A 23,786-nucleotide genomic window follows, 5' to 3' on the forward strand; every position below is an offset into this window, starting at 1 on the left:
CCAAATTTGACAAAAAATATTATCTACACATTCAAGAAGTTCAGGAAACTCCAAGTGGAATAAACTCAAATAGAACCATATCTAAAGACATCATAGTCAAATCGATGAACATCAAAGAGAAATCTTGAAAACTGTATAGCAAGATAAAAAGGACTTATATACAAGAGATCTTGAATAAAATTAAATGCTGACTTCACAACAAAAATCAGGGAGGTCAAAAGACAATGGGATAACAAATTTAAAATAGAAGAAGACTCAATCAAGAATTCTAAATTCAACTAAAGTCTCCTTTAAATATAAAGGAACAATAAGACACTTCCACATAAACAAAAGTACTTCCTACAAATGAAATGAAACGACACTAAATAGTAATTTAAATCCACATAAAGAAATAAAGAGCACCAGTTAACAGTAATCTTGCAAGAGAAGACAAATGTATTTTTTAATTTGCAACTTGTTTCTTCTCCCATATGTTTTAGAAGACAATTGCATAAAGCAATAATTACAAAACTGTACTGATGGGCTTATAACATAAAAACATGTAATTTGTCTGACAACAGTAGTATAAATAAGGGAGCTGGGGAATAGAGGTATATCTGAGCAAAGTTTTTGTATATTATTAAATTACTATTAATCTGAATTATGAAATTATTATTAATCTGTTTTAAACTAAGATGATGTTTATAATCCCCAGGGCAACAATTAAGAAAAGAACTAAAGTGATATACAGTAAAAGAAACAAGAGAATTAAAAAGGTATACTAGAAAATATCTATTTAATTTAAAAGACAAAAATCAAGGATCAGAGTAGCAAAAAGGACAAAAGAGTCAGACAACAAATATCAAAACAGCAGATGTAAATTCTACCGTAGTAGTAATTAAATGAAATGTAAATTTTTTGAAACCGTTAGTCAAAAGGCAGAGACTGTAAAAAATGGACTAAAAACAATGATTCAGCTATATTCTGTCTATAAGGGGCAAACTGTAGATTCAAAGACATAAATAAGTTGCAAGTAAAATGACAGAAAAATATACCAATGCCATGCAAGCAGTTAAAAAAGACAGAGACAGAGAGAGTCAGTGTGACTATCATAATACTATAAGCCAGAAATTACTGTGAGAAAAAAAGAACATGTTATTAGCAAATTCTATGCCTCAGGAAGATATCCATGACTATAGAAATAAATGAACTGAACAACACAGCTCCAAAATACATGAAGCAAAAACTAAAAAAATTAACTGGAAAACTTACAACAATATTACTTGAAGACTTCAATACCCTACTTTCAATAATGGATAGACAAGTAGGTGGAAGATCACAAAGCAACAGAAGACTGAACAACTATGAACAAACTATACCTAACAGACAGCTATAGAATATCCCACCCAACAACAGTAGAATACACATTCTTCTCACATGCACATGGAAGAATCTCTAGGATAGACAAATGCTAGGTCATTAAAATAAGAAACAAGACTCAACAAACATTTTTATAATTTGAAATAATAAAAGGTATGTCATCTTATCCCAATGGAATTAAATCAGAAATCAAAAACTGAAGAAAATTAGGGAAATTCACAAATATGAGAAAATCAAAAAGGATACCACTAAATAACTAACGGGTCAAAGAAGAAATCACAAGGAAAATTTAAAAATACTTTGAGATAAACAAAACTGAAAACATGACATACCCAAACTTATAGCAATGCTTAGACAAATATTTATAGCTATTAAGCCTCTGCTAAAAGGAAAAAAAAAAAAAATTCAAATCAATAATCTAATCTTCCACCTTAAAATATTAGAAAAAGAAAAAAACTAAATCCAAAAGCAAGGAAAAGAGTGTATAATAAACATTACAGCAGAAATAAAATGAAATAAAGATAAGAAAAGCAATAGAGAAAAACCAAAAGGAAAAAATAATTAGACTGAGCACAAAAAAGAAAAAAAAAGGTAAAAATTACTAAAACCACTGCTGACCTTATGAGAAAAAGAAAAGACATACTTTTTAATACATATCTAAAATAATTAATAAGTCATTTATATAAAACAGACAAATTCCTAGAAACACACAAACTGCTGAAATGACTCATTAGGAAACAGAAATCAGATAGACCTATAACAAGCAAAAAAACTGAATTAGTAATTTTAAAACTGTCAACAATGAAACACTTGGTCTTCACAAGCAAATTCTGCCAAACATTTAGAAAGAATCAGTGCTTCATTAGATATCCCTCAACTATGCCTCCCAAAAAAGAGAAGAGAAGGGAATGCTTTCCAACTCATTATACAAGGCCAGTGTTACCCTGATATCAGCACCAGCCAACGATACTAAAAGAAAACTGCAGACAAATATCCCTCAGGAATACCAACACAACAAGTGTGGAAAGCGTTAGTCGCTCAGTTTTGTCTGACTCTCTGTGATTCCATGGACCGCCAGGCTCCTGCCTCCATGGGATTTTCCAGGCAAGAAAACTGCAGTGGGTTGCCATTTCCTTCTCCAGGGGATATTCCCAACCCAGGAATTGAACCGAGGTCTCCTGCATTGCAGGCAGACTCTTTACCATCTGAACAACCAGGGAAGTACAAAAGTATTCTATAAACACACAAGTCTTCAACAAAATACTAGCAAACCAAATCCAGTAATATGTCAAAAGGATTACAAACCATGGCCAAATGGGATTTATCCTAAGAATGCAAAGGTGGTTTAATATCTGAAAACCAAGCAATGTAACACACTATATGAATAGAATAAAAGAATCAAATGATTATCTTTAAAAATGAAGAAAAAAATCATTTAAAAAATCCAATACCCTTTCATGATGAAAACTGAACTAGGAATAAAAAGAAAACTTCCTCAATCTGATAAGAAGCATTTCTGAAAAATAGCTAACACAGCTAAGGTCATATTTAATGATGAAATACTGAATGCTTTCACCCTAAAATCAGGAGAAAGAAAAGAATGTCCACTCTCACTACTTCTATTTAACTGTAGGATCTAGCCAGGTCATCTAGATTGTTTGATGCAAGGCTGCCACAAACCTCCAATCTGTAAAAAATGCAGAGTCTGCAAAGCTCAATAAAATAAGGTATGCTTGTATATAGAAACTTCTAAACACTCCACTAAAAGCCTGTTAGGATAATGAACTACTTCAACAATGTGGCAGGACACAATATCAATATACAAATATGAGCTATATTCCTATACTAGCAATGAGCAATCCAAATAAGAAACTAAGAAAACAATCCTACTTACAGTGGCAGCCAAAATAAAAAAAAAAAAAAAAACCCTACTGGTAAAGTTAACAAAAGAAGTGTGACACAGATACTCTAACAACTACAAAACACCACTGTAAGAAACTAAAGAAGCTAAAAATAAATGGAAGGGTATCCCATGTTCATGGATCAGGAGACTTAAGATGTTAAGATGACAATAATTCCCAAACTGATCTACAGATTCAATAGAATTTCTATCAAAGCCCCAGCTGCCCTTTTTGGGCAGAAATTGACAAACTGATCCTAAAGTTTAAATGGAAATGCAAGAAGGGACCCAGGATAGCCAAAGTAACCTTAAAAAAGAATAAAGTTGGACAATTCAAACGTTTTAATTTCAAAACATACCCAAAAGCAGCATTAATCAAAACTGCATAGTAATGGTATAAGGACAGACACACAGATCCACGAAATAGAATTGAGAGTCCAGAACTAAACTCTCAATTGATTATTGACAAGGGTGCCAAGACAATTCAATGGGGAAAAATAATCCTTTAAAAAAATTCTGTTCAGACAGCCACACATTTATATACAAGAAAATGATATTGGACTATACCTCATACCATATACAAAAATTGACATAAAATGGATCACAGACCTAAGTTTTAACTCTCAAATTAAAAGATGGTTTCTCATGAGAAAAATCTTATCAACATAATCACCAACTTTAAAAATTAACTAAAGCAGGAAAAAAAATGATTACTTCAATAGATGCAGGGAAAAAAAAATATTCTTAACTTGGTAAAACAGTTATATCAGAAACAGACCACAAACATCAGACTCATTGGTAAAACTTCAGTAGCATTTTTAAAATGCAGTGGTTCTGAACCTTTATTGCACATTAAAGTTGACTGGAGAGATTAAAAACATACTGATGTTGGGGTCTCTTCCTCCAGAGATTCTGATGTAAAATATTCTGGGATTAAATCAGGGCATCAATGTTTCTTTAAAAGTTACCCAGGTGATTATACAGGTTGACACAATGATGTAAGCTATGACTATTTCTAAACACTGTGACAGAGATTCTGGCTATGTAATTAAGACAAACAGGAAAAATAGTTTTCATTCTTAATAGAAAAAACTTTTCAAATACCTAAAAATGAACCAAAGTGACTAAGACAATTTAATAGAGGACTCAAAATTTAAGATGTTAATTCTCCAGAATTAAACATAAAGGCAATGCATACCCAATCAAATCACAAAAAGATTTTTCATAAAACCTGACGAGGTGATTAAAAATACCAAATGAGCAAGACAGGCCCAAACAACTCTGGAAGGAAAAAAAAAAGAGAGAAAGATGAGACTAACCCTTCCAGATGTTAAAACATAAAGTTTATAGCAATCAGTCCTGTGTGATTCTGAAAAGGCCAAAAATAATCTGATACTTAAGGTAATTTAGGCTAAAGGTGTCCTTTTATATCAGTGAGGTAAAGAGCAAATTAATAAATGGTGTTGGAAAACTGCTTATTCACACTGAGAAAAAAAGTCCTAACTCTTCATCACAAAAATATATATAAATGAAGGACCAATGCAGTTGGGACAAAAACCAAAATTTTCATGGTATTAAATAATAAGAATACTTTTATGACTCAGGGATAGGAACTCCTTAAAAAAAAAAGCAGAAAACATACCACAATGTATACAAGACCAAAAAAAGAAAGAAACTAGACTATATCCAAATTAAAAACCCCTAAATAAAAGTTTAAACAGACAAGCCACAGACTAGGAAAAGATATCTGCAACACATAAAACAAAGAATTAGCATAAAAAATACATAAACAAAAGCTTGTATATGGATTAATAATAAGACAATAGAAAAATGGGGTGTTAAGGAGGGGAGGGACAATTCCAGAAGAGGAAAAAATCTGAATGATGGCAAAAACGTACAGAAAGATTTTCAACCTCACTACTAGTCCAGAAAATAACAAATAAAATGAGATATCAGTTTTATCAAAATATCAGCAAAATGGTTTTAAACCCATAAAAGTAAGTTCTGATATGAGTGAAAGAATCCTCGTACTTACATTTTATGCTGGGGTAAATATAAATGAGTTATTTGGAGGGCAAGCTGCTAATGTCCATTGAAACTAAATATTATATACCCTGTGTTCCAGCAATTCTATTCATATTTGAGAAACTTTCAATTCAGAGAACTTTCTGTGATGATGGAAATTGTCTATATTTGCTATCCAATATGGTAAAGAGCACTTGAAATGTCATTAACTGAATTCTTAATTTTATTAAATTTCATTAAGCATAATTTAAACTTAAATAGTCACATCTGACTAACAACTACTATATAGGACAGCACAGCTCTGGAGAAACATTTGCATGTGTTCATAAAGATATGCTTCATATGGAAGCATGACAATCCATAGAAGACTGTTTAAATAAAACAAGTAACCCACACCATGCAGTTTTATGTGTCTGTGAACAAGAGAAGGTACACTGATGGACACCAGGTGGAAGGATCGCAAGGACAGATTGTATTATAAAATTCATACCCCCATACACTATGATTTTTTAATATCTAAATTTGTGTTGTTGTTTTGGTATTTTCTTTATATAAATGTTATCATACTAAACAGATGATCTACAGAGGTCTTGAAGTAGCCACACCAAACTGATACTATAACTCTGAGAAGTCACAAAAGGGAAAGGTTCAGGAAGACATTAACATGAGTCAATTAACATATTGTTCTTGTTATTAAAAATCAATATAGAGTTAGACTTTAAAAAATCATCAATTTTCAAAAATGAATAATTATGACAGAAACCAGAAATGAAGAAACAAAGGGTTCTAACCATCATACCAGAGCCATGAGAATGTCCATGACCTCCATGCTTGAAAACAAATATTCCTACTAGGTTTACCACAAACCCAAGAATTGAAACAAGAAGCAGTCTCTCATGATGCACATCTGGAGGGGCTAATGCTCTCTAGAAAACACAGAATACAAACAAACCGTATTGATATATTTTCTGACTAATCAATTGATAAAAATAAAAAGCAATTTAAAAATTTTTTTATTTTCAGAATTAAAACCACTCCAAAATTGTCTGCCAAAACAGTTAACAGAAATAAAACCATTGCTCACATATTTCAGAAAAGGTAACAATTATTAAGTAAGTACATTTAAAGGCATGAATATTTGGACTAAAACCATCCTTTGGAATCTTAAAATACTGTAAATAATTTTAAGTTGATTAACTTTTAAATTTTTACTTGTCTTAAACATCGAAATACTGAAGATTCATTGGCAAAATCCTCAGATTCTATGTTAAGAACTATTTCCAACAGAACTCACCACCAGGGTTGTTGTGTGTTTACTTTTCAGGGTCAAAACATCATTCACAGCTTACAAACCACTACTATTTGTTTTCAATTTCAAGTAGTTTCACATATAACTTTCCAATTATTTTATAAGTTCCTCTTGTAAACACATAATACTTTATGCAACCCAAGACTGGCCTCAGTAAATACTCAATGATAGTGTGAAAAAAATAACTCTATTACATGTATCTTTAGTTAGTAAACATTTTCATTACAGAAATGTAATTTACTGGCTCTAGTTATTATCTACTATACCTCAACTCCTTCTGAGAAAATAAAAAAAGCAGTGAAGATCAAAAACAGGCCATTGACAAAGCCAGCCAGAACCTCCGCTCTAACATACCTAGAGAAGAGCAAAGTAAACAACTGAATTAAGTTATTTCTTTAAAAGAAAACCAAATCATAAATTTACATATATTCAGAGGTACTAAGCCATACTATACAGTTATATGTAGCAAACAAAGTCCCAGTGTTTATAGTATAGTATTTTTATTGTACATTTCATAAAATTGAGAAAATAAATTTAATTACTATGAGTTATGTTTAAAGAAGAATGCCATAAAATACAGAGATATCTACAACCCAACCAAAAGACCTTTATAGAGTAAGCAGTTTTAGAGAGACATTTCAGAGAAATGTAAATCTCAAGCTGCAACTGGAGAAGAAAGAATAGGACCAGATAAGTGGGCAAAGAAGGAAGGATACAAAGATAAAAAGTTGAGGAAGAGAGCTTGAAAAAGGGCATTTGTAACTTATTAATTCCTTCTTTTCTAAGAACTCCTTATGCTTTTTGCTTTGTATCTTTCAGCTTTCAAATCTCTGGCAAGCAGAGCTTTGATCCGAAGGAAAAATAAAATTAGTTCTGAATTATCCCAGAGACAACTTGAGATTTATATTTCTATCACTCTTCTTCTAAAGATGAATAAATTTAAGAAAAAATCTTCGATATCCTAAATTTTAGAATCAATTCTAGTTTCACATAATTTGAATTAAACTGTTTTTAAAATACCTGTCTTTTGTTCCATGGACTTCTGAAACTTTCTGCTTCCTACCTGTGTGAAGCATTGGGGAAAGATTTTATTTTTTCATGAGCTATATTTGGCTTAGTTAAAGTTATTAGAAGCAACTTTAACTTTGCAGTTTAACATGTTCAGACATTATTCAAAGGGTGCTAACAGCAGTTAATCACTCTGGCCCTTAAGCAATGTAATAGGAGCATCAAAAATATGATTTTTTTCAAGCTTTCTATGTTAATTTCTAGATAACACAATTTTTACTGCAAAAATATTTTTAAAGTAAATAGAACAAACTCTTTAAAATATATCCCATACAGTTATGCTAGAGTTTGCCCTGTAAAGCATATTTCAAAGTAGTATATATGTATCTATACTTAGAAATAAAGCATATGTCTACCTTCTAATACACATAAGTGAATTAATATATTATTTGTCAAAGCATATACTTTTTTTATTATTAAATTCAAAGAATTTACTGCCTGCTTTCCACAATCCACACTTAGGAGTTTATCTGTATCAGCAGTGTTACTTCTCCAAAATAAAAAAGCACTTTCTTTTAACCCACTCTTCTAATCTCATAGCTAATGCATGATTGAAAGCCTTTTGTCCTTGAGTTCCACTAGATTTCAAGATCAAAGGCAAGACCAGTTTTCAGGTATCTCTTTGCCCCTAATGCTTAGTAGGTGTTCCATAAATTCTGATAAATAGTTGGGCTAAAGTGATTTATTTAGGTTTAATATATTTGCTAAACTTGATTGCTGGATTGAAATGAAAAACTTGTAAAGTCCAGACACACTTACTTTTTCAAATGACTGTGTTTACTTGAACAGACTGTCTGGGAATTAAAATGTATGATCCATTAATGTACTATTACCTATTTAAGAATGATCACACCTGTATTCCTTAGCCAAAGCAAAAAATATACAAGTATATGTACATATGTATATTAGCATGTACATATGCATCCACCTATCTATCAGATATGTATTACTTTTATTCTGGCTTTACTATTTCAAAATTAGGAGTGACACAAAGGTGACATCACATAAAAAATACTGAAAAGCTTTTGCTGCCTCTGAGATTCCTCCTATTGTTTCTTCTATTGGACTCAGTCTGCTACTGTGATCATACTGAATTGGAGATTTGGGGATTCATCACTGGCTTAGCCTGTTCAGTGACTTTTTGATACACTAGCAAAACAGCAGTATATTTCTACTGTTGCTACTTACTACTATAGCAATTACTAACAGTTTTAAATGTTATATCAGCTTTTATTCCCTAATTTTTCCCTTCTCAAAAGAAAAAAAGAGCAAAGAAGAAGAAGACAGGATAAACAAATTAAAAGGTGACAACAATATTACTCTCATATATTTTAGTTAAAGTGGAATTAGTAAAACCTGCTATGGTACTAAAGGTATTCAAAGCCATTTATAAAAACCATCTTATACCAGGAGATTATGCATTCTAAATAGAAAACAGGATACCCTAAGAATTAAGAATTTTTAGTTACTATCTATCCAGAAATGTTGCTTAATAAGATATTCTAATTTGATTTTTTATATAAAATATGTATGAATTACTAATTTTCCAACACAAAATTATAATTTCACACACAACCTTTCTTTAGTAATTAAAAATATACTTTAAAATCTTTGATTATCTAGTGCCATGAAATAGGTTCTTTTCTGAGTTTTCAAGCTGTTTGGATTTGTATACAGGATCTCTTGCTCTATACTATAAAAACAATATAATTTGTTTTTTGTCTCACTTTTTATAACTTTATAAGTAACCACACCACCTGGATTACACCCCAGATCAGAAAGTTCTGTCACAGAATTTCACATATCTCTCTTTTAGCACTTGTCACACAAAGTTTAGTTAATACAGTATTTTTACAGAACTGTTTCTCCATCAGACTACAAGTTCCTCTGAGGCAGAAGTCATACCTTATTCATTTTGATATCATTAGAAGTAACACAGTATTCAACTCATAGTGGATCCTCCATAAACATTTGAAGAGAACAAGAGCTCATGCAAGCAGTATGTGCTTACTCAAGAACAAAAGCAAAGCGGAAAGAAAGAGGAAGCAGGGAGGACTACGAGTAGAAGAGACACAAGAGACAGTTCATGTAAGAAGGTGGATGTGCATGGGAGAGGAGAGAATGAGAAGCTGCACAAGAAAGGGAGTTCTCAGGGAAGAGGACCTGTGAAAGAAGGACAGAGAGCCTGAGGGGAAAAAACCTACAGCTGAAGCGGATAAGGGGTGGGGAAGAAAGAACGCACCTGAGGGGTACAGTGGTATAGTACAGAGGGACAGAGTAGAAGAAAGGAAAAAATAAGAGAAAAGATGTGAGGGAAGGAGGAAGAGTGAGAGTAGAAGGGAGAGGAAGAGAAAAAACCTGAACACAGACCCAAATAACTAGAAAGAACAGAAAAGGAGAGAAGGGGGTTTAGGAGAAATAAAGGGGAGAGAATGAGGAGGAGGATGGGGACAAGAATGAGAGATGGAATGAAAACAGGAAAGGTAGCAAAGAAAGGCAAGAATGTGAGACAGCACTCAAAAAAAAGAGGGGAAAAGACCTAGGGCAACTGATCAAACAAGCAGGTGAGGGGGGAGTAGAACAACAAAGTAGGTGGAAGAGAGACAAGCAGATGTTAGTTCCCAGTGCTGCCAATACATAAATATAATTACATTGTAAAATAGTCTGGACTCAAAAAAAAAAGAAAGAAAACACTCAGGCAGAGTAAATCAAATAATGGAAACCCCATTGTTCCCCCCAGTCAGAGATGGCATAAAGAAAGCTCTGACTCTAAGGTTACTAGGCTCAGAAGTGAGACCAGATGTTCAGAGCAAGTCCCTTCAGCATAAAAACACTTTCCTAATATTTGATTAATCGTCTGAATTCAGCAAAAGAGAAGTATTCTACATAAAGGCAGAGCTGAAGACAATAAGTAAACAAAATATCAACCAAAAATGAAAAATAAAGAAGCATGATCATATTCTGAAACTTTTTTTTTTCCTCCTCTTCTCTCAAAAAAAAAAAAAAGAAAGAAAAGGTTAAGAGCTGGGAAAGTCCCCTATCTAGTAACAATCTCACCTGAAATTCTCTGGTAAAATCAAGATGCAAAAGAACTTAGATGCAAAAAAATTTACATATTATAGATTCTAATTATATACTGTCCAAAAACAGGCAAAACTAGCCCAAGTCAGGAAAGTGGAAGGTGAGTGTTAAAGAACTAGAAGGAGACCTGAAGGGGTTTCAAGGGTTCAAATTACATAAGAGTGTTCAACTGTGAAAATTAAGTGAGCTTGAGATTTATGTATTATTTTCTGTATTTCTTATACTTCAATAAAAATGTTTTTAAAAAGTCTTACCCATAAGAGAAAGCATCATTATCTCTCCATTTTGAAATAACAGATGCTGCCAATCCAGCCAAAATGGCAGTGCTATCGAAAAACATGTGAAAAGAGTCGGAAATCAAACCTAAGCTGGAAAAGAACAAACACATTGGCATATTACAATAATAATCAAATAGCAGTCATCCTCTAAAAATCTAAGATTCAGCCTCTGCTTGTCAGGAACTAATCTTATAAAAGGACAACACTGAAATATGATTTATTTTAAAATATCTAAGATAATTTTTAAGTGTCTAAGAAGACACCCTCACACCCCCTACCCAAGGAAAAGCCCAGCTGCTACTGAAAGAAAGGCAGGAATATGCCCACCCTCTGGTGACTAGCAAAGGTCGACTGAAAGGTCACTGAAAGAGAAACAGAAAAAACAGCCATTTGTTACTGGGGGCAAGGCTGAAGCCAGCTTGGGCTCAAGACCTCACACTGATACAAAGCAAAGGTCTGCGGTTAGAATAGGAGCAAGGCCCTTTCTTCTTTTTTTGATACAACTCTGGCAAGAGGGACAAGAAATGGGGTAGGAACATTAAAACACTCACTCCTATACTCAGGGGTAAAGGGCCTGCCCAATACTGAGGCTGCGAAAGGAGAAACATATACCCATCCCCCCCACTTCTCCAACCAAAGTGAAGTGAAGTCTCTCAGCCGTGTGCGACTCTTTGCGACCCCATGGACTATAGCCCACCAGGCTCCTCCATCTGTGGGATTCTCCAGGCAAGAATACTGGAGGGGGTTGCCATTTCCTTCTCCAGGAGATCTTCCCAGCCCAGGGATCGAACCCAGGTCTCCAGCATTGCAGGCAGACGCTTTACCCTCTGAGCCACCAGGGAAGCTCATCTCCAACCAAAGCCTTGCCTAAAGCAAAGACAACAGTGATCTACCTCTGAGAGCCAAGAAAGAAAACAGAGACTCCTCCCTTAGGCGCAGGTATGCAGGGCTTGCTGAAACCTGAGAGTGGTAACTAGTAATACCAAAACACAATAGCCCAGCTCAACTACTGACCAGATAGGTTCAAAACCCCACACTAATGGCCTGACCAAAAAAAGAAAAAAAAAAGATGTGCACACCTCTGGTCATAAATACTACTAACCTCAGTCTCTATTGTTCTTTTAAATAGAACATATAGCACTCAATAAATATTTATAAGGCATATTAACAAGATCAAGGAAAAAAAACTAGTAAGACGTACTGTCAAAAGCTAAAACAGTCAAAAGAAGCAGAATCTGAAAAGTCCCAGAGATTATATTGTAATAGGAACTAAAAAATGTGATCAATATGTTAAAGGATGTGTTACAAAGCTGGGGAAAATTTATGATCAGAAATAGAAACTAGAAAATAATCAAATGGAAATGATAAAAAAAATTTAAATATCATAATATTGAAGATTAAAAATAATATACACAGACTTCTGAGCAGACAGGACACAGGGAAAAAAAATCAGTGAGATCAAACCACATTATCCAGAGTAAAACACAAAGAAGAAAAGGAATGGAAAAAAAAGAAGAGAAAATTCAAACTCTGTCAAAGGATCAGACAGACTAAAATACATGTATTTGGATTCTCAGTTATGGAGAGGGAAGAATAAGGTAGAAAAAGTATTTAAAGAGAAAATGATTAGAGTTTTCCAAAATTAATGGAATAAACAAACAAACCAACAACAACAACAACAAAAATTCCATATCCAAGAAGCTTAATGAGATCCTAGCAAGGCAAAACCCTATGTAACTCACAAATCACTGAATACCAAACAGAAAGAGAAAATTCTGAAAACAGTCAAAAAAAAAAAGAAATGAAAGAAAAACTGGATACATAAAAGCAAAGCTAAAGATTAATAGCATATTTTGCATCAGAAACTACTCAAGGCAGAATGCAATGAAGTAATATCTTCAAAGTATTGAAAAACAAAAAATGTGTCAACTAAAATTCTATATTGTGTAAAATATCTTTCAAAAATGAAGGCAAAACAGACTTTTTCAGACAACCAAAACTAAGAGAATTCACTGCTAGCAGATCTGAACTACAATAAAAAGTTATTTAAGTACAAATATGATACCACATGGAAACTTAGATTTGTATGATAAAGATCACTGAAAATGATAAACGTGGAGAAATATTAAACATAACTTTTCTAACTTTTAGTACCTTTAAAAGATACTTTTAAAAGTAACTTTAAAACAGAAAAGGTACCTTTAAAACAGAAAAAAGGAGGATAAAACAATAAACTAAAGTTGGTTCTTTGAAAATATCAGTAAAATTCACAACCTTTAACTAAAGTGACCAAGAATAAAGAGAAAGGGCTCATTATTACCAAAATCAGCAATGAAAGTGACACACATTACTGACTTTAGGGAAAATAAAGATTATAAGAAATTACTATGAACAACTAAATATAAGCCAACAAATTAGGTAACTAAGATGATATATACAAACTCCTAAACAATGTAGCAAAACTGAGTCAAAAAAAGTCTAAACAGATTTATAGCAAGTAAGCAGATTAAACTAATGCTTTTAAAACTTTCAACAACAAAAAAAAAGCCTAGGCCCAGATGGCTTCACTGGTAAATCCTACTAAATATTTAAAGAACAATAAATATCAATTCCTTACAAACTCTTCCAAAAAAACAAAATGAAGGAATACTTCCCAATTTATTGTATAAGTATTACTGATCCCCAAATCAGACAAAAGACATCACAGGAAACTAGAAACCAGTAGTTTTTGCAAACACACACACAAGAATCTTCAACAAAACACTAGCAAATCAACTTCACCAAAAAAAGAGAGTACAGACCACAACCCACAACCCACAATCCCAACAATGCAAGGTTGGTTAACTACATGAAAATCAGTCAACATAATACATCATATCAATGGAAAAGAGACAAAAACCACACTATCATCTTAAGAGATGTAGGAAAGTATTTGACAAAATCCAACATTTTTATGATGAAAACATTCAACAAACTTGCAGTAGAGGGAACTTCCTGAACTGATAAATAGCATCTACAAAAAACCCACAGCTAACATCAGCATCATTATAATGGCCAAAGACTGAATGTGTGAGTGTGTGCTCAGTCATGTTCAACTATATGGGACCCTTTGGACAGGCTCCTCTGTCTGCGGGATTTTTTCAGGGGGTGGGTTGCCATTTCCACCTCCAGGGGATCTTCCTGTCCCAGGGATCGAACCCACATCTCCTGTGTCTCTTGCATTGCAGGTGGACTCTTTACCACTGAGCCATCCAGGAAACCCCAAAGAGTGAATGCTTTCCTCTCAGATCAGGTACAAGAAAAAAATGTCCCCTCACCACTTCTATTTAACATTGTACTAGAAAGTATAACAAGGCAGGCAATGAAATAAAAAGCACCTTGACTGGAAGGGAAGGAGTACAAACTATCTCTATTTGCAGGTGGCATGATTTTACATATGCAAAATCTTAAGGACAATTTACAAAACTGTTAGAACTAATAAATCAATTTGGGAACGTTGAAGGCTACAAGATCATTATACAAAAATGAATTATATTTTAAGCATTAGTGATGCACAAAATGCAAATTTAAAAATTCCCATTTATAATAGCATCAAAAAATGCTAAAGAATAAATTTAGCAAAAAAAAAAAAGTGTAAAAGCTATACTCTGGAAACTATAAATATTGTTTAAACAAAATAAAGAAGACCTAAATAAATGGGAAGATATCCATGTTTATGGATAAGACATGGAAAAGGAAATGGTAACCCACTCCAGTATTCTTGCCTAGAGAATCCCGTGGACAGAGGAGCCTGGTGGGCTGCTGTCTATGGGGTCGCAGAGTCGGACACGACTGAAGCGACTTAGCAGCAGCAGCAGTAGCATGGATAAGACAATACTGTTAAGATGGCAATACTTCCCCAATTGGCAATACGTCCCCAGTTGATCCACAGATTCAATTTATTCTCTATTAAAATCCCAGCTGACCTCTTTGGAGAAACTGACAAGTTGATCTTAAAATTCACATGGAAAAGCAGGAAATCTAGAATAGCCAAAACAATACTGAAAAAGAAAAGCCATGTTGGAGAACTCACACTTCCCAATTTCAAAACTTATAAAGCTACAGTAATAAAAACAATATGGTACCAGGATAAGAATAAATACACAGATCAATGGAATAGAATTTAGAGTATCCAGCAAATGATGCTGAAACAACTGGATGTCCACATGCAAAAATAATTATTTCTGACACTTTCTTCATATTATACACAATAATCAACCTAAAATGGATCAAAGACCTAAACATAAAAGCTAAACTAGCAGTCTCAACCTTTTTGGCACCAGGGACTGGTTTTATGGAAGACAATTTTTCCACAAGTGGGAAAGGGGTAGGCATGGTTTAGGTGGTAATGAGAGCAATGGGAGAGAAGATTCAGGCAGTAATGTGAGCAAAGAGGAGCAATAGGGAGCCACTCATCTCCTGCTCTGAGCCTGGTTTCACAGCCCATGGCCTAGGACAAGTCCAGGGGTTGGAGAACTCTGAGCTAAAGCATTCACAACCTTAATGATTTCTTAGGCAATGATTTCTTAAATATGATATCAGAAGCATAAGCAATAAAAGAAAAAAAGAAGAACACAGACGGAACATCATTGAAATTTCAAAACTTTCATGCTTCAAAGGACAGTATCAAGAAAGTGAAATGACAATGTACAAGTGGGAGAAAATATCTGCCAATCATATACCTGACAAAAGGCTTGTATCCAGGATATATGAAGAATTCTTAAAACTCTTCAAAGACAGAAAATATCCACTTTTAAAAAATGAATAAAGGATCTGAATGGGCATTTCTCCAAAGAAGACATACAAATGGCCATCAGCACTAGGAAAGTTACTCAACATCATTAAACGCAAATCAAAATGATAAGTAACAACTTCACATCCACTATGATGACCAGAATAAAAAAGTCCATGTATACCTACGGCTGATTCATGTGGATGGATGGCAGAAATCAACACAATATTGAAATCATCCTTCAATTAAAAGTAATAAATTAAGGGGAAAAAAGTCCAATAACTACAAGTGTTGGTGGAGAAACTAGAATTCTTTCACACTGCTGAAATATTATTTGACAATAAAATGCAGAACATGGATACATGCAGAACATGGATAACCCTGGAAGCCATTATGCTAAGTGAAATAAAGCATTACAAAGGATCATATGCAAATGATTCTATTTATATGAAATGTTCAGAACAGGCAAATACATAGACACAGAAAATAGATTAGTGATCCCATAGAACTGGGACAGATCAGGGGACAAGGGAATTGGAGGGTGATAGCTAGGGCTTTAAAGATTCCTTCTGGAATAATAAGTGTTCCAAAATCGATTGCTGTGATGATTTTACAACTCTATAAATACATTAAAAGCCATTCACCAGTACAACATAAATGGGAGAATTTTAAGGTATTTGAATTGTATCTCAATAAAGCTATTTTTTAAAAAGATATCTGGCAATCTAAGGCAAGGTCGACAAGCTATACGCCACAGGCTAAATCTGGACCACCATCTATTTTGGTAAATAAAGTTTTGCTGAAACACAGTTATGCTCATTTGTTTATATATTGTCTATGGCTACTTCTGTGCTATAACAGTAGAATCAAGAAACTGTGACAGAGATTTTATGACCCTTAAAGCCTAAAATATTTACTATCTGCTGTCAAGAGGAAAGATTTATTTATTAACCTCAGGTATAAAGTGAAAAGAACACTATAGTGTGGGGTTTACATAAAAGAGAAATGTATGACAGTTAAAGCACAAAAGATAGAATGAAATGGAAGTGTATTATTATAAAGTTCTTATACATGAAGTGACATATTATTTGTGATGTTAAAGATTCATATTATACATGCTTTTAAGAAAGACACTGAAAGAGGAGGGTAGGGCAGGAAATCCTTTTGGGCAGAGGATTCTGTATCAACACAAAGCAGATGTTCTGCTAGCAAGAAACTCACTCTCACCCAAGACTACCCTCGTATACGTGACAGACTTTCACAGTCATGAAGGGAAGAGTAAAAATGTAAAAACAAAAACAATCAAGTGAAAAGCACACCCTCTAAGCCCAGGCTCAAAGGGCGTGCCCAAGACTGAGGCTTTGTCAAGATAATAAATGCCCCTCTGCCCTCACCTCAAACCTCACACAGAGTAACGGTCAATAACCATCTATAGCTTGGCATCATGAGCACAAAGAGAGAGCTTCTGCGACACATGCATATGAAGAATACTGGAAGTGAAAGGCCAATAGACTGACAGAGGACACATACCTATTCCTACTCAATACCTACTCAATTCCTACTCAGTACCTCAATATCTACTGCTCTTTACTCATAACATCCAGCCTTTGATCAAAAATCTCAAGAAACACAAATAACAGGATGAAAAGTAACTCGTGAAGAGATAATGCAGTTAGCAGAACCAGACAACAATACTGACTCAGACATAGGAACTATCAGAACTATAAGTAATAAAGGATCTATGGGAAAGGTGGGGGGAAAATGCATGAATCAGTAAGAAATTTCAGCAAAATGGAAGTACCAAAAAAAAAAAAAAATTAACAAAAAATAAGGTGTCAGAGATGAAGAATTCTTCCAACTGGCTTAACCACAGACTGGACAGAGCTGAGCATCATCAGGGAACTTTAAGACAGGTCAACAGAAAAATTCTGAAAGCAAGCACATCAGCAGTTCAATCTTTAAAAATAAGAAGTATCAGAATGGTTAAGAGCACTACTTTTGAAGTCAGAGTATCTGGGTTCAAATTCCAGCTCTACTGTTTACTAGTTCTGTGACTGTCAGCTTGCTTAACTACTTAGGACCTCAGTTTAGCACCATTTAAACAGGTAACAGTAAAAAGTGTCGTAAGTGTTATAATTGAATTTTAATTATGAAACATAACACAGTGCTTGTCACACTAAACCCACATCGATATTCCCCTTTTTTCTATTATTATTAATAGATTATTGCATTATTAGTAATACCTAGTAGTATTAATATCTAGTAGTCCCAGCATGATCCATAGCTCTTAATATTTGGATATATGTCAGAGCTTTCTTCAGTTCTAACTGCTACAAACTAAAAGTCAAAAACCTTCCTCACTGAAGTAGAAAAAGCAGTTTTTAAATTTCCTTGTAATTTAGGATAATTATATACTTAGAAACTGAAGTAAAGCATATTACTCAACCACACAGAAAAGAACAAAAATTTACAAGTTCCTCAAAAATCAATTTGAAAAATGTCTTAAATTTTATCATGAAACTTGTATATTTTATTCAAATATATAGAGATGCATAAGATAGTTTTAAGTACTATCTATACTCACCTGAAACCCAACTCAAAGCAGAACAAGAATGAGTGAACAAATGAAAAGGCTGAATGAGAAAATCAATACCTGAGGAGGAAAAAGTAAGGCTCTTGCCAATCAAGTAAGCCTCTCAGACTTATTATTTTAAGATTTTTCCTTGAACAGATCACTTAAAACTACATACTTGAACTAACACTAAAAATAATAATTTAAATTTTGAGGTATGAAGACCCATTTGAAGAAAATCTTTGTAATGTGTTATAAAACCAATAAAGACTTTATAATTTTGTTTTCTACGTTCTGATATGATATAGTAGGCTATTTTTAAAATTTGGTTTCAAAAACTCTCTATTCTGATAAAACAATACAGTTGACAATGAGAATTTTTACCCACTCTGCCTTGATTTCATGATATTTTATAACTAAATTCAAAAGTCAATTTCAGTAACAACAGTAGTCTACATATTTAACTTTCTGGTGGCTCAGATGGTAAAGCGTCTGCCTACAAAGCGGGAGACCTGGGTTCGATCCCTGGGACAGGAAGATCCTCTGGAGAAGTAAATGGCAACCCAATCCAGTACTCTTGCCTGGAAAATCCCATGGGAGGAGCCTGGTAGGCTACAATCCACGGGGTCGCAAAGAGTCGGACACAACTGAGCGACTTCACTTCACATATTTAACAGGTTTATTTTTCCTCTCCGTATACAGTTTTAAATGTTTTTATTTCTTAATTGGAGGGTTTTATTGTATATATGACTTTTATTCTAAATGACTATAAATTAGTTATAGAAGAAGGCAAGGTATTTATGCTAAATAAATATAAACTTTAAAATTCACTGACTTATTGATCTACATATATAGTTACTAAAATCTTGTTATGGGTTGAACTGTATTCTCCCCCAAATTTCTAAGTTGAAGTCTTTCATCTCCAGTAACTCAGCATGGGACTTTATTTGGAAATCGGGTCACTGCAGACATAATTCGTAGAGATTAAGTCAGTCAGGTGGGCCCAAATCCATTATGTATGCTCTCCTTATAAAAAGGGATATCTGAAGACAGACATGTACACAGGGAGATCACCAAGTACGCCAAGTAAAGATAAGGCAGAGATCAGGTGATGCTTCGACAAGTCAAGGAACACAAAAGACTGCCAGCAAAGCAACGGACCTCATCGACCTCAGAAGGAACCAATCCTGACAATGCCTTAATCTCTGACTTTTAGGCTCCAGAACTACAAGACAACAAATTTTTGTTGTTTAAGTCACCCAGCCTGTGGTACTTTGTTACAGCTTCCCTAGAAAATTAATATACACCATCTCTTTTATAACAGATTTATTTATATTTGGTGTTAATAGACACCAAAGACTGCCTCAACAGTGGGAAAAAAATGATAAACCTCTTCTGTATACTAGAGGAATCAGATTCCTTTCTAATGATTAAATGTAGTGTGGCAATTTTAATACTCATCAAAATGATATTTTAATTTTATTTAAATTTTAAATAAATTTGTCATTAAAACGTTTTTTTTCCCCCAACATTTCATAAAATATGATTCTACCTGAAAAAAATACTCCCTCTTTTGAGGTGGCAGCACATGATGCTCTCTTAAAGCATTGTGATTATGAGCGTGTGAACCCTGCATCATGATTTAAAAATTACTTAGTTGCATCTACGTAGGAAAACTCACGTGAAATAAGTCTGCTTCTAGTTCTCTGCTCAGCTATCATATATCAAAACAGTGTTCATGAGGAATGTCAATTTTACTGCCCATCTTCAACCAGCAAATGTTTCTGATTATGGATTATCACTTAAACTACCTGGGACAAAATCCTTAGAAAATAAAGGTAGCAGAGAGAATTCTTAAGGCGCTATAATTTACACACAAAATGCAACTGGATTAAAAAAACTGGTTGCTAAAAGCACCATACCTGTTTTTGGCTCTGATCTTTAAACACTAAATATTAAAATATATTTTTAAACTTTTTTTAAGTGACCACGTTCTACAGGTATTTTAATAAAGAAAACTTCTTAGGATATAAAAATGGAAACATGATCACTAAAGCAAAATATAACAAATGTGAACAGAACATCTGGCCAAAGAAACTTATGAAAGGGATTTTATCTAAGGTCTATTGAAGGAAAAGACAAAGGAAGAAAGAACCGATAAACTGAGACTTAACAGACATATCAGTCAAATACCATAGATTTTAAATTCTGATTTGTAAAACCAACTTCAAACAGAATTTATGAGACAATAAGGGACATATGAACACTCACTCACTGGACATTTGACATTAATAAATTATATATTTTTATAGGTAAGAACAGCATTGAAGTGAAGTGAAAGTCGCTCAGTGTGTCCGACTCTGTGAACCCATGGACTGTAACCCACCAGGCTCCTCTGTCCATGGAATTCTCCAGGCCAGAATACTGGAGTAGGTACCCACTCCCTTCTCCAGGGAATCTTCCCAACCCAGGGATTGAATCCAGGTCTCCCGCAATGCAGGTGGATTCTTTACCACCTGAGCCACTAGGGAAGTCCAAGAATACTGGAGTGGGTAACCTATCTCTTCTCCAGCGGATCTTCCAACCCAGGAACCGATCTGGGGTCTCCTACATTGCAGGTGGATTCTTTACCAGCTGAGCTACCAGGAAGTCGAAGAATAGCATTGGATTATAAAAACGGGGACTCTGTTCTTTCAGACCCAATTGAAGTAGTTACTAATGTGCAAGAAATCATACTGTAACTGGTATCTGCATTAAAACAATTCAATGGTGACAGATATAACAGATGAAACAAAATAGGCCACATGTTAATAAACATTAAAGGTGGGTGACGGAGACATGAGGTCCACTGAACTCTCTACTTTTACATACATTTTCCATAATAAAAAAGTTAAAGGTCTATAGGTAACTAAACTAACAGTATATTTATAGTGGCTGTTAGACATTAACTTGAAATCGAACACACGGAATCATCAACTTGAGCTCCATGAGATGGAAAGGGAGAAACTATTTACTATCAATTAATTAGCAAGAAAATAGAAAATCCTTAGAATCCTGATATTTGCGTAAGTTGTTAAACTAATGAGAGTTGTGGTGAAAAACCCACAACTCCACTACATTCCATATAACCCCTTCCTGTAAGGTAGAATTCTCAGCAAAATGGAATAGGAATCTATGTTTTTAAAGTTTAAAAAAAAAAAAGACAGAAAAGCAAAAGAAGTCATCACTGTAACCTGGTAAGTAATGTCTTTTCAGAAGGGAAAAGCCAATAAAAATTCAAGATATTTAAAATCTTTAATGCCATAGAAAAAATGTTACTAGTGGAAGCATTTTCTTTACCAAGGAATTACTTTACAAACATATGCTGTGACATATTATACAGAAGTAAGACAGAAACAGTGACTTAGTAGGGCCTAAAACATTTCTTGAACAAGTAATTACTTTGCTAATACAAAGACATTTATCTTTAGAGTTAAATGAGTTTCCTCTATGCCTAAGAGGAAAATGGTTGTTAACAGCTTTGGTAGAAAATATCATTGAAAATTAAAAATTCTAACAGTGAGGTAAACATAAAATAGAAGAGCATTAAAACAAAAAAAAAGCAAACTATATTAAGATACTAGGGGGAAAAAAATCACTGTATAGTAGAAAATACTTGGGTAACTGATGCTTCCAAGCTCTTCTACTACTCTGGAAAGTAGAAAACTCCCTGGGCCTTTTATACTATTCCACCTGTAGAAGAGGTCCCACTTTCTGAGCCTACATATTTCCTTTCATCATTGGTAAAAAATTCATGACTTTCAGAACACCTGGTTGACTGGAAAAAACATGACATTTACAACTAGACATGAACAATGTGATAAAGGTTTAGCCACTGAAATACTGGTGAAGAGTGTTGTGTGCTAGTGTCCAAATAAGTCTCCTTAAAAGACACTGTACATACTTTTTATCTTTTTGTCTCCATTCTGGATATTCTGCTGCTAGGGATGGCTGGAACTATAACAGCCATTTTGGAAATAAAGCTTTATTTTGCTCAGGCAATCACTAATTTGGGGTTTTCTTAAAACTGAAGAAAGAATTTAATCCTAGATGGTACAAAACCACATTGTTATATATACTATACTACCTCAAGATTACTCAACAATAAATAAGTAAATGAAAATAAAATGCTAGAAAGAAAAGAACCACAGAAGAAAAGATCACATATGGTATTCCTACCATTTTGCTACCAATAATAGAGAAAGAAGGGGCTTAATGTCCTTCCCCACAACCCTGCCCCAAACAGGGTAGTTAGCAGGTTTAGTATTGGTAGACTAAATCCATACATTAATTATTCCTTTGTTCTTTCATTCAGCAAACATGTATTAAACATATTATGTGCCATGTACTAAGGTGCCTAAATAAGATAGAAAAGACTCCACTTTACATTTACATTCTAGTGGAAAGGTAAAAAGTACTAGATATTTAATAAGGGAAAATATACAAAGAGCTTAGCTATTCACTGATGACACAGTCTCATCATCAAAAATACAAATCAACTATAATTAAGTTCTTATTTAAAATGAAGGTGCTGAATCAGAACCAAAACTATTTAACATTCATTCCAATGAGGTCAAATGTTTCTATGAACCTTTATTCATGAAGAGAAAGTGTGTTTTATCTATCTTTTAATTCCATAATGGAAAAAACTCTTGACATCTCACAACATCTTGAAACTACTTTTACAGAACACAAAGGAACACAGAAATGCCTATGACAAAAACAGAAAACAAGTTCTGGTAAGGAATTTACTCAAGGAACTTAAAATCTAATTGAACCTTCAGGAACAGAGATAATTTCGTCATGTAAAGAAACTGCTAATCAGTCTACAAAGGGGCTCCAAATTTGTGGTATCTAAGTAAGACAAAAAGTCAGATTATGAAAAGGCCCAAGCAACTTTTAAGGCCACCAAGGCTTCAATAGGAACACATCTGTACTCCCAATCAACGGATAGAAATTAGCACTGGGGGAAAATAAATGATTGTGGACGTAGAGGTTAACATAGTACCTGCTTAATTAATTAATCTAGGCATGACAGGCAGTAGTTCAGAGCTAGACTGCAAAGATATAACACAAAGAAAGGGAGGAAACTGGAGAAGAGGCCTAAAGTCAAAAGAACAAGCCACCTGAAGGCAGAACAAGCCATGCACCATTGATGTTTTCTTTACAGCCTGATGAATACTGATTAATCGCTTAGAAAACAATGGTCTTAGTGATTTCCTCAACAGATCTCTACAGATCTAAAGAATTACTATATACCTAACTTTTCATAGACAGGTGGTTTAGGTACTTCAAATATGAATCACTTGAACAAGACATCTCACTTAGTAATTTATGCAATGGAAGGTCACAGTGAAATGTATTGTAATATAACATAACTATAG

The 23,786-nt window shown here is 33.9% G+C and overlaps 1 protein-coding gene across 1 annotated transcript in view; it reads right to left on the reverse strand.

The window, feature by feature from the left end:
- SLC30A7 (solute carrier family 30 member 7) overlaps window positions 1-23,786 on the reverse strand; it is an 87,913-nt gene that overhangs the window by 62,067 nt on the left and 2,060 nt on the right. Inside the window, exons 3-5 of the mRNA XM_061121282.1 lie at window positions 10,997-11,110; window positions 6,860-6,947; window positions 6,084-6,210 (exon numbers count right to left, since the gene is read on the reverse strand). Coding sequence (XP_060977265.1) covers window positions 6,084-6,210; window positions 6,860-6,947; window positions 10,997-11,110 — 329 coding nt within the window. The remainder of the gene's footprint in view (window positions 1-6,083; window positions 6,211-6,859; window positions 6,948-10,996; window positions 11,111-23,786) is intronic.

This window comes from Dama dama, chromosome 20 (genome assembly GCF_033118175.1).
Source record: "Dama dama isolate Ldn47 chromosome 20, ASM3311817v1, whole genome shotgun sequence".
Lineage (NCBI taxonomy): Eukaryota > Metazoa > Chordata > Mammalia > Artiodactyla > Cervidae > Dama > Dama dama.